This window comes from Elgaria multicarinata, chromosome 1 (assembly GCF_023053635.1).
Source record: "Elgaria multicarinata webbii isolate HBS135686 ecotype San Diego chromosome 1, rElgMul1.1.pri, whole genome shotgun sequence".
Classification (NCBI taxonomy): domain Eukaryota; kingdom Metazoa; phylum Chordata; class Lepidosauria; order Squamata; family Anguidae; genus Elgaria; species Elgaria multicarinata.
The window spans coordinates 90,258,101-90,273,552 of record NC_086171.1 but is presented as its reverse complement, the minus strand read 5'-3'; the positions used below and the strand labels follow the sequence as shown (position 1 = coordinate 90,273,552).

Genomic DNA, 15,452 nt, shown 5'->3' with positions numbered 1-15,452 from the left:
GGCACTGGAAGACGCCGGCACGGGGAGCCCACGCCACACGTGCGAGCACACCGCGTGTCTATCTGTCTGGGCGGCGAGTTCCGCTTCCGGCCTCCTCTCCTTCTGGCACGCGCCGCCACCACGAAATGGCGGCTCAGTGGTGGTGGCGGCGGCAGCTGGGCCTGCTGCGCTTGGGGGTCCCCGGCTGGTTCGCGGAAGGGGGCGTCAGGTAAAGGGCGAGAGGGCGGCGGCGGCGGCGGGAATAAGCGGAGGAGTCCGCCGGGGCGAGACCGGCGCGCCCGTGCCCGGCTGAAGGGCTTGGGGTGGGGGGGAATGGGGCACCATAAAGGCAGCAAGGCTTAGAGCAGCACCGGGCGCCTCGTGGCTTCTGGTTGGGGGGTTCGGTGGGGTGAGAGGACTCGGTTCTACGCCCCTCAGAGCGGCCCGAGCACCGTGAATGGAGCACCGCCAGGTAGGTTTTCAGCCAAGCGGCTTTGACTTAGGAGGGGGCTCTCATGGCAACCAAGGCAAATCTAGCTCAATCTGAGCTGTGTTTTCTGGGGTGGGGGGGTCTCTCTTCAGCTGTACTATTTATTCCTTCATTTATTATTTATTTATTTATTTATTACATTTTTATACCGCCCCATAGCCGAAGCTGTCTGGGCGGTTCACAAAAATTAAAACCATAATAAAACCACCAACAGGTGAGAAAACACAAATGCAAAATACAGTTATCAAAAGCTCAACCAGGATTTTCAGCACAACAGTGAGAAGATTCCCGGTGATTCAGATAACGTGCTTTGTTCCATCTGCAAACCGCCCAGAGAGCTTCAGCTATTGGCCGGTATAGAAATGCAATAAATAAATAAATAATAAATAAATACATCTGCAATATGCTGTTTGTCTGCATTTTGATGATGCACTCTAGCCAGAAATGGCCCGACGCAGTGAGAAATAGACACGAGTTAAGAAAGCCGTGTACAGCTGACACAAGCACATGCATCTTGTCTCACTACTTATCCAAGAAGCAAAGACCTTCACAGGCTTAATGACCCCATTCGTTAGACATGCTAGGCCGTGGTGGTTAAGCATTTTGAGCTAAACGTTATGGCTTAGCATGTGCTGTGAACCATTCCTAACCATGGTGGCTTCATAGCCACAGTTTAAACCCCATCACTAGCCATTTGCTACAAAATGGTTAGCAGCCTATCCATGGCTTAGTGCAGCGGTCGCCAATGTTTTTGGCACCAGGGACCAGTTTCGTGGAAGACAATCTTTCCATGGACCTGGGGGGAAGGGTTGAGGGGATGGTTTTGGGAAGCCCCCCCCCCTCCAGCATCCTGGCTTCGGGCAGGCGGGTGGCTTCGGAACAGCGCGCCCAGAAGTCACTCTCCTAGAGCGGCTTCCGGCCGGACACACCATTCCAAAGCCACTGCCCCCACCCCAGCGTCCTGGCTTCGCTTCAGCTGGGCAGGCGAGATGGTGCTCTGCGCCCAGGTACATTGGGGTGGGAGAGGGGGTGTGGGGTGTGTGAAAGCAGCTCACCTGCGTGGCCCAGGTCCTAACAGGCCACAGACCGGGACCGGTCTGTGGCCTGGGGGTTGGGGACCACTGGCTTAGTGTATTGTCTGAACAGGAACACTGACAATCCAGTTGAACAAACTTGTGAAAGAATGCGTTAGTACAGACCAATGAAGGTTTATTCCAAAGCAGCTTATAGCAGAAAATATTAGAGGCAACTTTAACTTCATTAGTCATTGTTGGAAAGTAGGGAAGCGTTCTTTTTCAACGATGACCAAAGATGGGATATTATTTGGAGGTTGAGAAAACCCTCAGTCACTTGGAGGGGACCTACTTCCTAACCCTATTAAAACACAATGGGCAGAATCCAATGGAGTGCATATGCCCCACGTTGATCAAATGGTCCCCACCCTTTGTGCAACTGAGCTTTAGTGCTTCCTACAAGACGCCCCCAAACAAGTGGGAATGTTAGTTTCTGGAAGAATGCAGGTCGGTGGAACTTCCGTAAGGGAGCTCCACCAACCTACCACCGTCCTGAAACTATGTTTGCGCTTGTTTTGGGACTTCCCCTGAGAAAGGCCTAACTCTCCCTTGTGTAAGCAGTGGGTCCCACTTGCACCACAGAATTGGAGGGACCCACTGCTTGCGGAAGGGAATTGGGCAGAAAGGAATCAGGTGGGGGAGGGAGACAAGTGTCCCCTTGGATTCTGCCAACAAAGTTTAAGATAGTTTTCTCCGGGCTATCGATGTTATGTTAGACCCCAAGGCGCAAGTCAAGGTCATTGCTATGGATGCTGTGACCTCCAATTCTAGTGGAGAATAAGGGTATTCCTTATCCCTTTATTATCTATGATAGTAATTCTTAGTTGTTTCCTCAATTAGTCTCACACTTTCAACATAGAAAAATCTTAGTTCCAGGCAAACATTTCTTGTTTCTACTTTTGCAGAACAAGATCTTTTTGAGCCAAGTGCCTTCACCTGATTTTGGACATTTCCCTTTCCTGTTGGATGTCCATCCTCCCCACACCTTGCGTCTCCTAACCCTCTAGAGAGCCGCCTTAGGAGGGAAGGAGTGGAGGAAGGAATGGGTTTTTGGGATTCCAAGCCATTATCTTTATTTTATAACAAATTTAATGTTGAAAAGAGCCATGTTTGCTCTTCTGGCTCTATAACAAAGTTTTGGACTTATATTCATGGTGTAAGAGAACTCCACAAAGAGGCTACTGCTAGAACATGTAGTTTGTTCTAACATAGCCTCTAAACATCTCTTAAAAATATTCATAAAATAAACCTTTATGAATATTATAATCCTGGGTGGGGTAACTGTGGTACTAAAAGGCAATTTATTTTGATTTACCATCATATGCTTTGTGTGACATCCTTGGATCTTCTACTATTACAGTCTAAACTAAAGTTGTTTCTAGTTAAGTAGGTTATTTTCTACAGCCTGCTATAGAACTATTTTTGGAATATATGTGCTTATTAAAACATTGATTTTGGTTTCCATAGGCACTGCTCAGAAAATGCAACCCTTCAGGAAAAATCCTCCAGCGCTGAAGGTACAATATTTTTGTACTCCTAAAAAGTATACTTTCAAATATTGAGAAATTCCCTGCATTTCTTTGAGTGTAATATGTGATCCTAAGTATATTTAATTAGAAGAAGGTCACCTTTACAGAAACTAGACTTGCTTCTGAGTAAATGTGATTAGGAGTGCAATCCTATGGATTGCAGCCTCTCTGCTTGGAAGCCCAAGAACTTAGAAGCTTCCAAGATACCTGTGCCCTGATGGGCTGAAGCTGGCAGCAATCTCCTATATTGCTTTGGAGGGGGAGGGGAGGAGGCTCTGGATAAATCAGGGGGCTGCAAAGGGGCAGATCTCTGAATCTCCTTCTGAGGTCATAGTGGTATTTCCAACCTTGGAAGTTGTCGTCCCAGCCACCCCCTTGTCCCTGAGATGCTTGTTCATGGACCATAGGGTTACTCTCTAGAATAGTGCTGGTTGTGTAACAGGCAACATTTATTTATTTTATTTATTTAAGCATTTATTTTAAAAATAATTAAGTTTGGTGACTATACCTAAGAATAATTGTTTGCAAAATTAAGTTTTTCATAGTAGCAGACATATATCCTTTACTAATATGATTGTAATCATTTTTGTTTTTCAAAGCTGTTGAAGGAAGTATATGTCTTCCAAGAAAAAAATCCTGGTGAGTAGTTACATTTAAATGCTCTATTTATTTATTTATGTAGGAAATTTACATCCTGCTCTTCCGTTGTAGTCGCAACATTCAGGGGTGGCTTATAACAGTTTAAAAACTTTCAGAAAAAGCATAAATGATAATAATACCATAAAACCTTTAAAAATAAAGACAGGCCCAGCAGATAGAAAATTAAAAAAGCCAGATCATTGTATTAAAACAATACTCCATGACCAAATACCTCCTAGTCCTGGAACAAAGAGGTCTTGTTGATGGACCGTTAAGAGAAATGAGGCCAAATGAACTTCCTGGGGTGCAGCCAAGAAATTCCCACATCCACTTAGGAATGTGGAGAAGAGCTTGCAGAGCTTAAAAATTGGCAGACGATTTCAGACTTTAAATGTAGTAAACAGCACTGAATTGTGCCTAGAAATTAATTGGAAGTCAGAATAGCTTTTGTAAAATTAGTGTGATATGCTCCCACAGGTGAGCATTCATCAGAAGCCTTGGTGATCAGCTGAATTTTCCAGCAATTTTTCAGAGGCAGCCCTATGCAGAACACATTGCAGCAATTCCATCTGGATGTAACCATGAAATGTGTCACTATGATCAACCTAGGTTGGATCTTCCTAGGAACAGCACAGTGGCAACCCCCAGCCACAGAACCCCTGGTCACACCTTCTATCTGAGCGTCCAAGGGTATTCCCAGCCTGCAGACCTGATATTTCCCAGGGAGTTGTTATTATTCTATTCCATCCAAAAAAGGCGAAACCCTATCCCTAGATCAGGTCTTTTCCTAACCAAGAGCACCTGGTTTCCACCTGTTACTGCCTCAAAGCACAGTTTCAGAACCTCAACAATTTTCCTAGAATCCGAGAAAATGGATAGAGGTAGCTGTGTGTCACTTCTATGGCATTACACTCCAGATCCTTGGACCACCTCTTCTAATGGTTCCATACAGATATTAAAAAGCTTGGGGAACAAGGTGCAATACTAAGGGACACCAAAGGCCACGGAGTTCAGCAGGGGTCGTCGTCCCCTGCACCACTTTCTGTAATTGACCATCTAGGAATTTCCAAAATCGCAAAACTTCCTCCAAAGCCCATACCAAATGGATGATCCAGAAAGATACCATAGTTCACTACTTCAGAATTAACGCATTTTAATGTGTTGCACCATATGCTGAAAACCAAATATTTAACACAGTTTTCTTAAATTTAGGGATAAATTAGCAGTTCTCCAGGCACTTGCATCAACTGTAAACAGGGTAAGTGCTTTTAAAAGATACAGTGCATTGCTAGTACATTTTTTTAATACGTGAAACTCCACATACTACAAAACACAATATTTTTTCTAGCTTTGTTTTTATATTACTCTTAATATTACTTCTTCATAGACAGCATGCTGTGTTAATCTTATTCTGCATAAATTGAAAGAAGCGTATTATTCCATCAGTAACTTCCAACTCCAGAGTGCAAAAGTAATCTGGATAGAATGGTGCACCGGTTTATAAAGTGCTCATCCTCAAGACCATACCTGGGCTCATACCTCCTCCCTTGCAAAAATAGTAACATAACAGTATTTTTCATATAGTGATGATATTTGAACACTTGACAAATTCCAGCTTGGAAAACTCTTGCTGCATTTTTAAATTGATGAATAAGGGAACAATCTGATGGCCTCTAGACAGCGTCTGAGGAGGCATGGGATATTTCGGATTATCCGATCCGAGGTTGGAATCAGAGATCCATCCCCGTCTCCTCGCAGCCACTGTGGAAAGAACTGTGCTAACTGCTCTCCATGGCTGAGAACGCGACCTCAGAGAATGGGGTGTTTCAGTGGTTGGGGATGGGGTGGGGACTGGAGGTGTCAGGATACAAGCTATCCTGAGGCTTCTCCAGCCCCCTTCCTATCCCCTCCAAAGTGCCTGAGCTAGATGGACAAAAAAGCCCATCTAGCGAAAAAATGCAGGGTGGAAAATCAGGGAGGCAAAGATCTCATCAGATGTTCCTCCTACCCCTGTATAGGATGATCATCAGCCTCCGTGTTTGGGGCTTATGATCCTCAAAGGGACAACCCATAGGATTGCATCCTAAGACACCTTGTGAATTGTCCCAACATTCATGGCTCCAAATGTTTCTACAAATTACCTCTAAGAGGAAGAAAAGTGATTGTTAGATAAGTATGGGCCCTATGTAACTGATCATTTGCCAACTTTATTATTGCCATAATTAATGAACTTCAGTATTGTGTGTGTGGGGGTGGGAGTTGCTTCAAGACTACTTTTGCAGTGGGGAGCAATGCATAAATTTAATAAATAATACATAATGAATGTACAGTAAAAGTGCTGCCTTCAAAATAGTCCTTTTATTTATTTATTATTTATTACATTTCTATACCGCCCAAAAGCTGGAGCTCTCTGGGCGGTTCACAAAAATTAAAAACATTCAAAGTATAAAACAACAGTATAAAACCATAATATAAAATGGAAGAGGTTTCTGGTGATACTCAAAACATTTAGAGAAGATGTTTAACCTCAGCAACGTGGGATGAAGAATCCACAATGTATGTTTTCTGTACAGGATCTGCAATTTAAATGTTTTGTCCTCTTTTATTCAGGATACCACAGCTGTTCACTACATGTTTCAAGATGATCCATATCTTATTCCTAGAACTAGTACTGAATTTGTAAGTAATCCTTTTTTAAACTGTTTTTGCCAGAAACAGAATGGTTTAGCATTTTGGACCACAGCTGTTAGTATTTATTCATTATGATAATAATGTTGGGGCCAGAACTTTTCCTTGGGAATTCTGTTTGTGCTCAGAAACACAGCTCACAATGCAGGTCTTACTTAGCAGAGTAAGTTTATTAGCTTCAGACTTCTTAACAGTTCCGTGTCATTGTGCAGAGTGACAAAAGCTATACACATATACATATATACACAGTTCTTATCTAAATTACATACAGCTGTGATTAGGCTAACCCAGCCTCAAGGATCTTTGGTATATTCATATCATTAACACCATGATATCTTAGAGAATCCTGGCAAGGTTCCCAGTACAGCTTCTATCTCAAGGTAATTGCTCACAGATAGTCTTCCTCTGTTTAGCCTTGAGATAGCCACACACACAGTTTTAACGTGTGTTTACTTTCTTATACTTAACAACTAATAGATACTAGATACTAATATATTTACATCACTAATAGATTGAAATCCTTAAGTGGTCCTCAATAAAATCATGTAAGCTTGTATACATGGAAGACTCTAGTACAGTGGTTCTCAACCTGGGGCACTCCAGATGTGTTGGACTGCATCTCCCAGAATGCCCCAGCTGGGGCATTCTGGGAGTTGTAGTCCAACACATCTGGAGCGCCCCAGGTTGAGAAAGGCTGCTCTAGTACCATTTGCATTCATGAAAGTGTGCTTTTAGGATTGAGGCATCTCATTCCCTCTCTGTCTGATGGTTGCCCAGGAACAGGGATTAGGTGGAAGACGAAAGGCCAGCTGTATGTTGAACTTGGCTATCAGTTGAACTCTGTGTAGAACCACTTCAAATGTTTTAGAATGTTTTAGAGATGTTTAAATGTTTTAAAGATGTTTTAATCATGTATGGTATGTTTTAAAATTTTTATCATGTTTTTATACTGTTTGTTTTATACTTTGAATGGTTTTAGCTTTTGTGAACTGAACTACCCAAGGAGCTTCGGCTGTTGGGCAGTATAAAAATGCAATAAATAATAATAATAAAAATAAAACGTTACTTTTTTCAGCACAGAGATTCTCTTTGTAACAAAACATGCAGACTATAATACCGTATTTCTTCAATTCTAAGATGCACTTTTCCCCCCATATAAATATCTCTAAAATTGGGGTGCGTCTTAGAATCGCGGGTGTGTCTTAGGGTTTTTTTTTCTGTTGGTGGTACTGAAATTAGTGTGCGTCTTACAATCGAAGAAATACGGTATATGAGTTGCAGCACCAGTTATTTTGTTTCCCCGGTTAGGCAGCCAATCTGCTTGTTTGCACTTTGTATGGTACTGTAGAAACTTGAAATATTTTAAAGCAGTCCTTAGACTGCCTTAAAATATTTTCAGAACTATTTCTTTTATATTAAGATATGTGGTATAACTCTTTAAATTTATCCCTCCCACCAAAAAAACACCCCATTCTCAATTCTATTCCACCCGCTTTTGATGACACCATCTTGGTGCCATCACCCATTTAAAAGAAACACCCTGGGGAATCTGGCATTCACTCCTTATGGAATCTATCATATTTATTTACTGGAGAAGGTTTTATTTGATCTTCCACTGCATATGCTAAGGTCATTTTAAACACAAATAGAGACAGTGGCTGAGTTCGGACGACACACTAATCAACGTGTGTGTGTGTAATAGGAACAAAATGAAAACAACCATTGATTAGCATGTCCGAACTCAGCCATTGACTGGGTTTGGATGACATGATAACCTGGATTAAATAGTCAACAATGGGCTAAATAGTCAATAGTTGGTTATTCTGTCATCTGTCGGGACCTTTCCACACCACTGTTGGTCATTTGGCCAAAATAACCAACGCTGTGCAGAGTTGATTATTTGAACAACCGTTGTTTATTTTGTGTTGTGTCGGGCACCGTTGACTATTTTGTCGCAAAAGTTGGTTATTTTCTGCAGCTATAGTGTCCCCTGGCAAGAGCGACCAAAGTGGCAGCTGCCGCTCTAGTCAGCCAACAGAATTGGCAGTGGCTGATGGGATATCAGCAGGAGGACTGAGGGGGTGGGGAGAGAGGGCAGAGGATGTGTCAATCAAACACACCATTGACTAATGGTCAGCTTGACGCTGGTCTTAATCCACACCACGGTTGATTAGAATCATGTTGTATGGGGAGTGTCCCCTTGATAATCGTGAAGTTGACCATTAACTTTTGACTGTTCTGTTGTCCAAATGCAGCCATTATGAAAAAAATGATGGGGCAGATGTTTAGCGAATGCTTCAGAATGAATTAATAGTAGTCAGAATCACAGAAAAGTTATTTCATTCTCCTTCAGGATTGCAACTCTCTTTTTTTTATTAAAAAAACTAATAGAAATATATTCTTTCTATAGCATTCATTCTCCTTATCAAAAGAATCTGGGAAAAATGCAGCCAAATTCGTTGTTGACAAACATCCTAAATATTTTGAGAAGGATATCGCTGAACCTCACATACCGGTAAACATTATGCTTCTGTTTTCATACACATTCACTTCTGTCCTAGGCAAAATGGCTAGATCCTGTAAGCAAATAGCAAGATCAAAGTTGACTTGAATACAGTTTAAAACAACACTTGAAACAGGTGTATAAGGGTCCTGTTCAGACAAACATTTTCCTTTGTGGTGTGACGTGAATGATACTAAAGCTCATATATGCGCCCATTGCCACCTCAAGTAGACAGCTGCACATTACCTGGTGCAATGTTGGGTTCTAGGATCTGCTTGAGTACTGAGAAGAGATGTTGGGCCATAGATGAACCTAGTGTTCTTTTAGGTGTTCCCAGGTGTTTTTGACTTGAACTCCCATCAGTCCCAGCCAGTACAGCCAATGGGCGAGAATGCTAGGAATTGCTGTCCAAATACATCTAGAGAGCACTGTGCTTAGGTCATACATTTGATTTCTACTGTAGAATAATGAGACTGTGAGGCTGGTGTGAAGGTGCATGCAAAATCAAGAATCACTTTATTCTCATACCAGGAGCGCACAATCTTTTTGGCATCTGATGTCAGCTGGCAGGTGGGGTGGCTTCATGTATGTGCATGTGTGCACCACCTACCCACTCTTCACACACACACACAAACACCTCTCAGCTTGCAAGGATGGAGAGGTTTAAACTTCCCCTTCCTGTCTACTGAGTCTAGGGATTGCTGTGTGTGTTAAGGTGAAAGTCTCTTCCTTCATCCCCTAGTGATCACGGAGAAGAGCGCTGTTTCTCCACTGCTGTGAGAAGTGAGAGAACAGCATACTTGGAAGATGGATTGCTGGGGGTTGAGAGAGTGTCTAAAGGGCATTTATCACTTGTGTATAGCTAATATATAAGCCTCGTGTGGCGCAGAGTGGTAAGCGGCAGTTACTGCAGCCGAAACTCTCCCCACGGCCTGAGTTCGATCCCAGCGGAAGCTGGTTCTCAGGCAGCCGGCTCAGGTCGACTCAGCTTTCCATCCTTCCGAGGTCAGTGAAAGGAGTGCCCAGCTAGCTGGGGGAAAGGTAACTGTGACTGGGGAAGGCAATGGCAAACCACCCCGCTACAAAGTCTGCCAAGAAAACGTCAGCAAAAGCAGGCCTTCCTCTAGGAGTCAGCAATGACTCAAGTGCTCGCACGAGAGGTTCCTTTACTTTCCTATAGCTAATATATAGCCATACTGTCATGTCTGGCTAGAAATACAAATCAGGCAGCCTCATACAAAAGCTTAAAAGGAACTGAAAGACATCTAAAGACTCCAATCAGTCCTCCAGTTTTTCAAAAGAGGGATAGTGTAGGCAGGGTGGCATGTTGCAAGTTTATATTAAGTCTAATCTGAAAATTATTGTCTTCTGTTCACCTTATTTTAGGGTCTCATGCCAGAGGGGTTCAATGTATTGCAGCTTGAAGACATGAGTGAGAGGGCACTTAAAAATCAAATCCTGCTCAGAAAGCTAAAAACTTCTGTGGATATGTATGATCAACTCCTGCAAGCAGGTATTAGCTAAAGCTGCAGTCCTATGTGCACTTAACCTAGAAATAAGCAGTATTAATCTTAACGGGATGTACTTATGAGTAGACATGCATAGGACTGCACTATGAAATTAAATCCTCTGTCTGGCTGAAGTTGTTATGAGATGGAGTTGCTATTTGTATTGAATTATAGAACTACACTTTAGTAAAGATTCTAACTGATTTAAGGGCTACCTGATTTGTCATATCATGAACTTATGCAATGAATAGCCTGCTTCATGAGGTTTATGATAAATGCAAAATGAATGAGTGAACAAGATCATTTGTCAGTATTTATTTAAAACATATACATCCCACATTTTCAAAGCTCAAGGTGTCTTACAGCAAAGATCAAAATAATAAAGCCAAAGAATAGACATTAAGAGAAGAGTGACCAAACAATATAAATACACATGCAGACATGCAGACAAGCTCTAAATTGGTGATTTACACTTTGTGGTTTTCCCATCTGTAGGAACTAGCATATCTTTGGAGACATCAAACAGTCTTCTGGATCTCTTATGTTTTTATGGAGATAGAGAGCCTGGTCAGGGGAGCAACTCTGGAGATAACAGCGAGTTGGAAGAACCGGTAAGCAAGTGTGGGTGACTAGTAGATAGGCATATAGCAGGGGTAGGGGACTGTAGAAGCCCAGGGGGCTGGATTGTCATCCGGGTCACCCCCGGGGCCAAATGATCAGGGGATAGGCCCCTCCCTTCCTCCCAAAGTCCTGCCTCAACATCATAGGGGTGGTTGCTCTGTGCCTCTCTGTGCACAGAGAAAAGGGCAGCTCACAGCTTGAGAAAGGCAGACTTTCTCTAGTGCTGAGTGGGGAAACCTAGGGGTGACCATATTCCACCAACTTTAAAATCACTTCACTGGCTGCCAATTCGTTTCCAGGCAAAGTATAAAGTGTTGGTTATTATCTTTAAATCCCTACCTGGTTTGGGTCCACATTACCTGTGGGATCGCCTTCTCCTGTACAATCCGCACCGCACACTCAGGTCCTCTGGGAAGCCAAAACTAGGCTGGCAACTGTTACCCAGAGGACCTTTTCTTCTGCCGCACCCATATTATGGAATGGCCTGCCGGGAGAGATTCGTCAACTTAACAGTCTTCTGGAATTTAAGAAAGCCATAAAGACTGATCTTTTCCAGCAGGCCTACCCAGTTGAATTTTAAGATGTCTTTTAATAATGTGTTGCTTTTAATAATGTATTAGTTTTAATCGGTTATATGTATTTTATGGTGTTAGCATTTGTGTTGTACCCTGCATCGATCCAGAGGGTGAGGCGGGTAACAAATAAATGTGTTGTTGTTGTTGTTGTTGTTGTTATTATTATTATTATTATTAATAATAATAATAATAATAATAATAATAATTAGTATTAGTATTTCAATCAGAGATAAGGGCGAGTTTCCTGCTTAATGCCAGAGAAAGGTTGCTTTTCTCTAGCACTGGGGGAGGGCCTTTGGAGGGAACTTACAGAGGCCAAGGGTTCCCCGTCCCTGCCTTATAAGAATTGTCAGTATATAACTGTACTGAAAACAGGGTTTATATAAGGTCAGGGTATTTCTAAATTATTGTTATGAGTCCATGGTCTCCTAAGAAACTGAACCTTTCAGTGTTGAAAGAGCATACTGCTTTTTCATGCCATTCCATAGCAGTTCTAGCCAGCTTCCATGTGAAGACATAATAAAGGGAGGGGGAAACATATTTAAAATGGCATCAAAATATCGAGCTGTCTGGTTACTCTTGACTTCCTGTTTTGTACCCTTATTTCCCTAAAAGGTTTCTAATTCATTGGTTACAGAGAGATTTCTTACATGCACAATTAAGCATGTGCTAGAAGACTGACATTTCAAATCTTCCTTTTGCAGGAAGAAGCTGCAAAAGGGAGAAGGCACAGGAGCAACTTCGGGAATATCTCTGATAGCCTTGGCATTAAGTGGAGGTATAAGAAAATGGCACTAGCAGTTCCTTGGGGTATTCCCATACGGAACCCTGGGTATTTCTTGATGTGTCATTTAGACCGTTTTTAAAAAAGGAAGAGGGCGGGAGTGAATCGTCAGATCACATAGTGGTAAATGTGGTTGAATATAAACATAATGTGCTGTTTAATCTTCAGAGTACATTCTAGATTTTAAAAAGTATTTGATTTATGAATGGTCAGTCATGATTCTAATGCACAGTGTTTGTGAACCAAATGTGAATAGGGCGAATTAATATCCAGCACAGTCCTGAAATGCTATATAGGTATACACCTGATAGCACAGCACAAAGGAATTATGAAAGGCAGGCTTACACACATTCACAAAAAATGTGTACATTGAATGTGTAGTGGGGCAGCAAGCTCACATGCTCAAGCAATATGGTGGAACAGCAGAATTGTACTTCTGCTCTCATTTGATTGATCACTATATAAGTGTTGTGATGTCTAAATGTACTGTGTACCTGCATATTTTACCCAGGTTTTCTGAAATCTTTACCCTTCCTGAACAAAGGGTAAGTATTGTACATAACAGGCCAATGTGTGAATAATTAGGTGCAGACTGGCACAATATTTAGATGTTGTGATGTATGTTACCTACCCAAGGACACCATAACATCTAATGCAATAGTATGGCCTGAAATATATTATCTTTCTGGGTTGGTATAGATGTGTGTACACATGCCACATTTAAACATGCAACATTAGATGTGAGCAGCCACCAGGCATGACCTTTTCAGTACATACAATTTTGAGAATATTTGCAAAGATGTAAATTGATATATCATGCTATTTTCCAAATAACAGGAAGAACAACAATGCTGAGAGAATATTCAATCTGATGCCAGAAAAAAATGCACATTCCTATTGCACAATGATCCGAGGAATGGTGAAGGTACAGTTGTAATCTTCCTTATAGCATACCTGCATCTGTTGTTTCTCATTAATATACCAGTATTTCTAACTTATTGTTTTAACTCTTGCAGCATAGAGCATACACAAATGCTTTTGACATGTATACGGAGTTACTGAATAACAGGCTTAATGGTGAGTTCTGGAAATGTTTCATTTGTATGCCACACTTCATCAGGCATAGTTGGAAGGGGCCTACAAGGCCATCGAGTCCACCCCCCTGCTCAATGCAGGAATCTACCCTAAAGCATCCCTGACAGATGCTTGTCCAGCTGCCTCTTGAAGGCCTCTAGTGTGGGAGAGCCCACAACCTCCCTAGGTAACTGATTCCATTGTTGTACTGCTCTAACAGTCAGGAGGTTTTTCCTGATATCCAGTCGGAATCTGGGTTCCTGTAACTTGAGCCCATTATTCCATGTGCTGCACTCTGGGAGGATCGAGAAGAGATCCTGGCCCTCCTCTGTGTGACAACCTTTTAAGTATTTGAAAAGTACTACCATGTCTCCCCTCAATCTTCTCTTCTCCAGGCTAAACATGCCCAGTTCTTTCAGTCTCTCTTCATAGGGCTTTGTTTCCAGACCCCTGATCATCCTGGTTGCCCTCCTCTGAACACACTCCAGCTTGTCTGCGTCCTTCTTGAATTGTGGGGCCCAGAACTGGACGCAGTACTCTAGATGAGGCTTAACCAGGGCCAAATAGAAAGGAACCAGGACCTCACGTGACTTGGAAGCTATTAATGCAGCCCAAAATAGCATTTACCTTTCTTGCAGCCATATCGCACTCTCAATACTGAGAGTAGGGACACTGCTTAGTGACTTGCCCTTTCCTTTGTAGTACAGGTGGGGCTGTCATTGTGGGCGCATTTGGATGACACAATAGCCAACCCTGTGTGAATAGTCCACTCCACGGATGACTATTCGCAGGTCACCCTTGGGAGACATGCTAAATAGTCATCCGTGGAGTGGGCTGTAAAGACAGATTTGGCTATTGCTCTCTCCCCCCCCCCTCCACACTCCCCACTGAATGGGGGCTCTGGTTCCCACTTACGATATTAGAGTGCCGCCATTCCTTGGGGAGGCGGTGGGGAGAGACACCACTTGCTGCAGTGATGGCTGCGGTGCATCTTTCAGCCCAGCCATCACCGTAGCAAGAAGGAGGAGAGGGAAAGAGATCCTCTCCTGTCAGGAGATAAGATCACTCTGCCCTGCTTCCTCCTTTTGGTGCATCAATAGCAACAAGGATTTGGGCGGCTATAGCAACATAGCCCGGCACAGTGGAGGGAGACGCTCCCCTGACGCTGTCCTTGACAGCATCCTAGCAACAAATGGGGAAGGTGGCGTTGCAGAGGGAGACCTGTCAGGGGATGGTATCCCTCCGCAATGCCTCCTTCCCCATTTGTTGCTATGCCGAGGGCGGAGAGAGATGCTGATAGGAGAGTTTCTCCTGACACCATCCCCCTGCCCTCGGCATAGCAACAAATCACGAATGGAGGGCGGGACGCAGGAAGAGGCACTCAGTCCTCCTGTGCCCTGCCCTCCATTTGCCAAAAAGTGCTGGCGATGGGAAACACTAGGAGCTCCTGCCGCTCAAGCAGCGGCAGGAGTTCCTAGCATCCCCAGTCGCCAGCATTTTCCCTCTGGGGCGTGGGCAACACGTGGGGTGGCGGGATTGGCGACACCCCACCCAGGGACATGTGCCTGTCCCAGGAAGCGCGTGGGGAGCCACCAATCGCAGCACCCCATCCAGATTCGACACCATTGACGGCTCCCCAAGCACTTTCTGGGATGGGAGTATTTCCCCTGCCTAGAGAGCCCCGCTGGGCAAGAGCAGCAGGGGTTTCTGCCACTCTTGCCTGGCACCTCTGTAGGCAGGGGAAATAATCCATGGAGCCCAACAGATGACACAACAATCAATGGTTGTGCAGATAATGAACTCTGCACACCGTTGATTATTTGCTTTGTGCGGAAAATGCTCGACCGACAATACAATAGTCAATGGTGGACTAGTGGGCTATTTAATCAACCCTTGACTGTTGTGTCGTCCGATGACACATGCCTACAGAGCCCTGCTGGGCAAGAACGGCAAGGGTTTCTGCCACGCTTTCCTTGCAATTCTGCAGGC

The 15,452-nt window shown here is 43.5% G+C and overlaps 1 protein-coding gene across 1 annotated transcript in view; it reads left to right on the top strand.

Moving 5' to 3' along the window:
- The first annotated feature begins 3,676 nt into the window (after nucleotides 1-3,676).
- PTCD3 (pentatricopeptide repeat domain 3) overlaps nucleotides 3,677-15,452 on the top strand; it is a 35,869-nt gene continuing 24,093 nt past the window's right edge. The window contains exons 1-9 of the mRNA XM_063131928.1: nucleotides 3,677-3,710; nucleotides 4,923-4,968; nucleotides 6,321-6,389; nucleotides 8,809-8,913; nucleotides 10,288-10,414; nucleotides 10,905-11,020; nucleotides 12,310-12,383; nucleotides 13,227-13,314; nucleotides 13,406-13,466. Coding sequence (XP_062987998.1) covers nucleotides 6,342-6,389; nucleotides 8,809-8,913; nucleotides 10,288-10,414; nucleotides 10,905-11,020; nucleotides 12,310-12,383; nucleotides 13,227-13,314; nucleotides 13,406-13,466 — 619 coding nt within the window. The 5' untranslated portion in view covers nucleotides 3,677-3,710; nucleotides 4,923-4,968; nucleotides 6,321-6,341. The remainder of the gene's footprint in view (nucleotides 3,711-4,922; nucleotides 4,969-6,320; nucleotides 6,390-8,808; nucleotides 8,914-10,287; nucleotides 10,415-10,904; nucleotides 11,021-12,309; nucleotides 12,384-13,226; nucleotides 13,315-13,405; nucleotides 13,467-15,452) is intronic.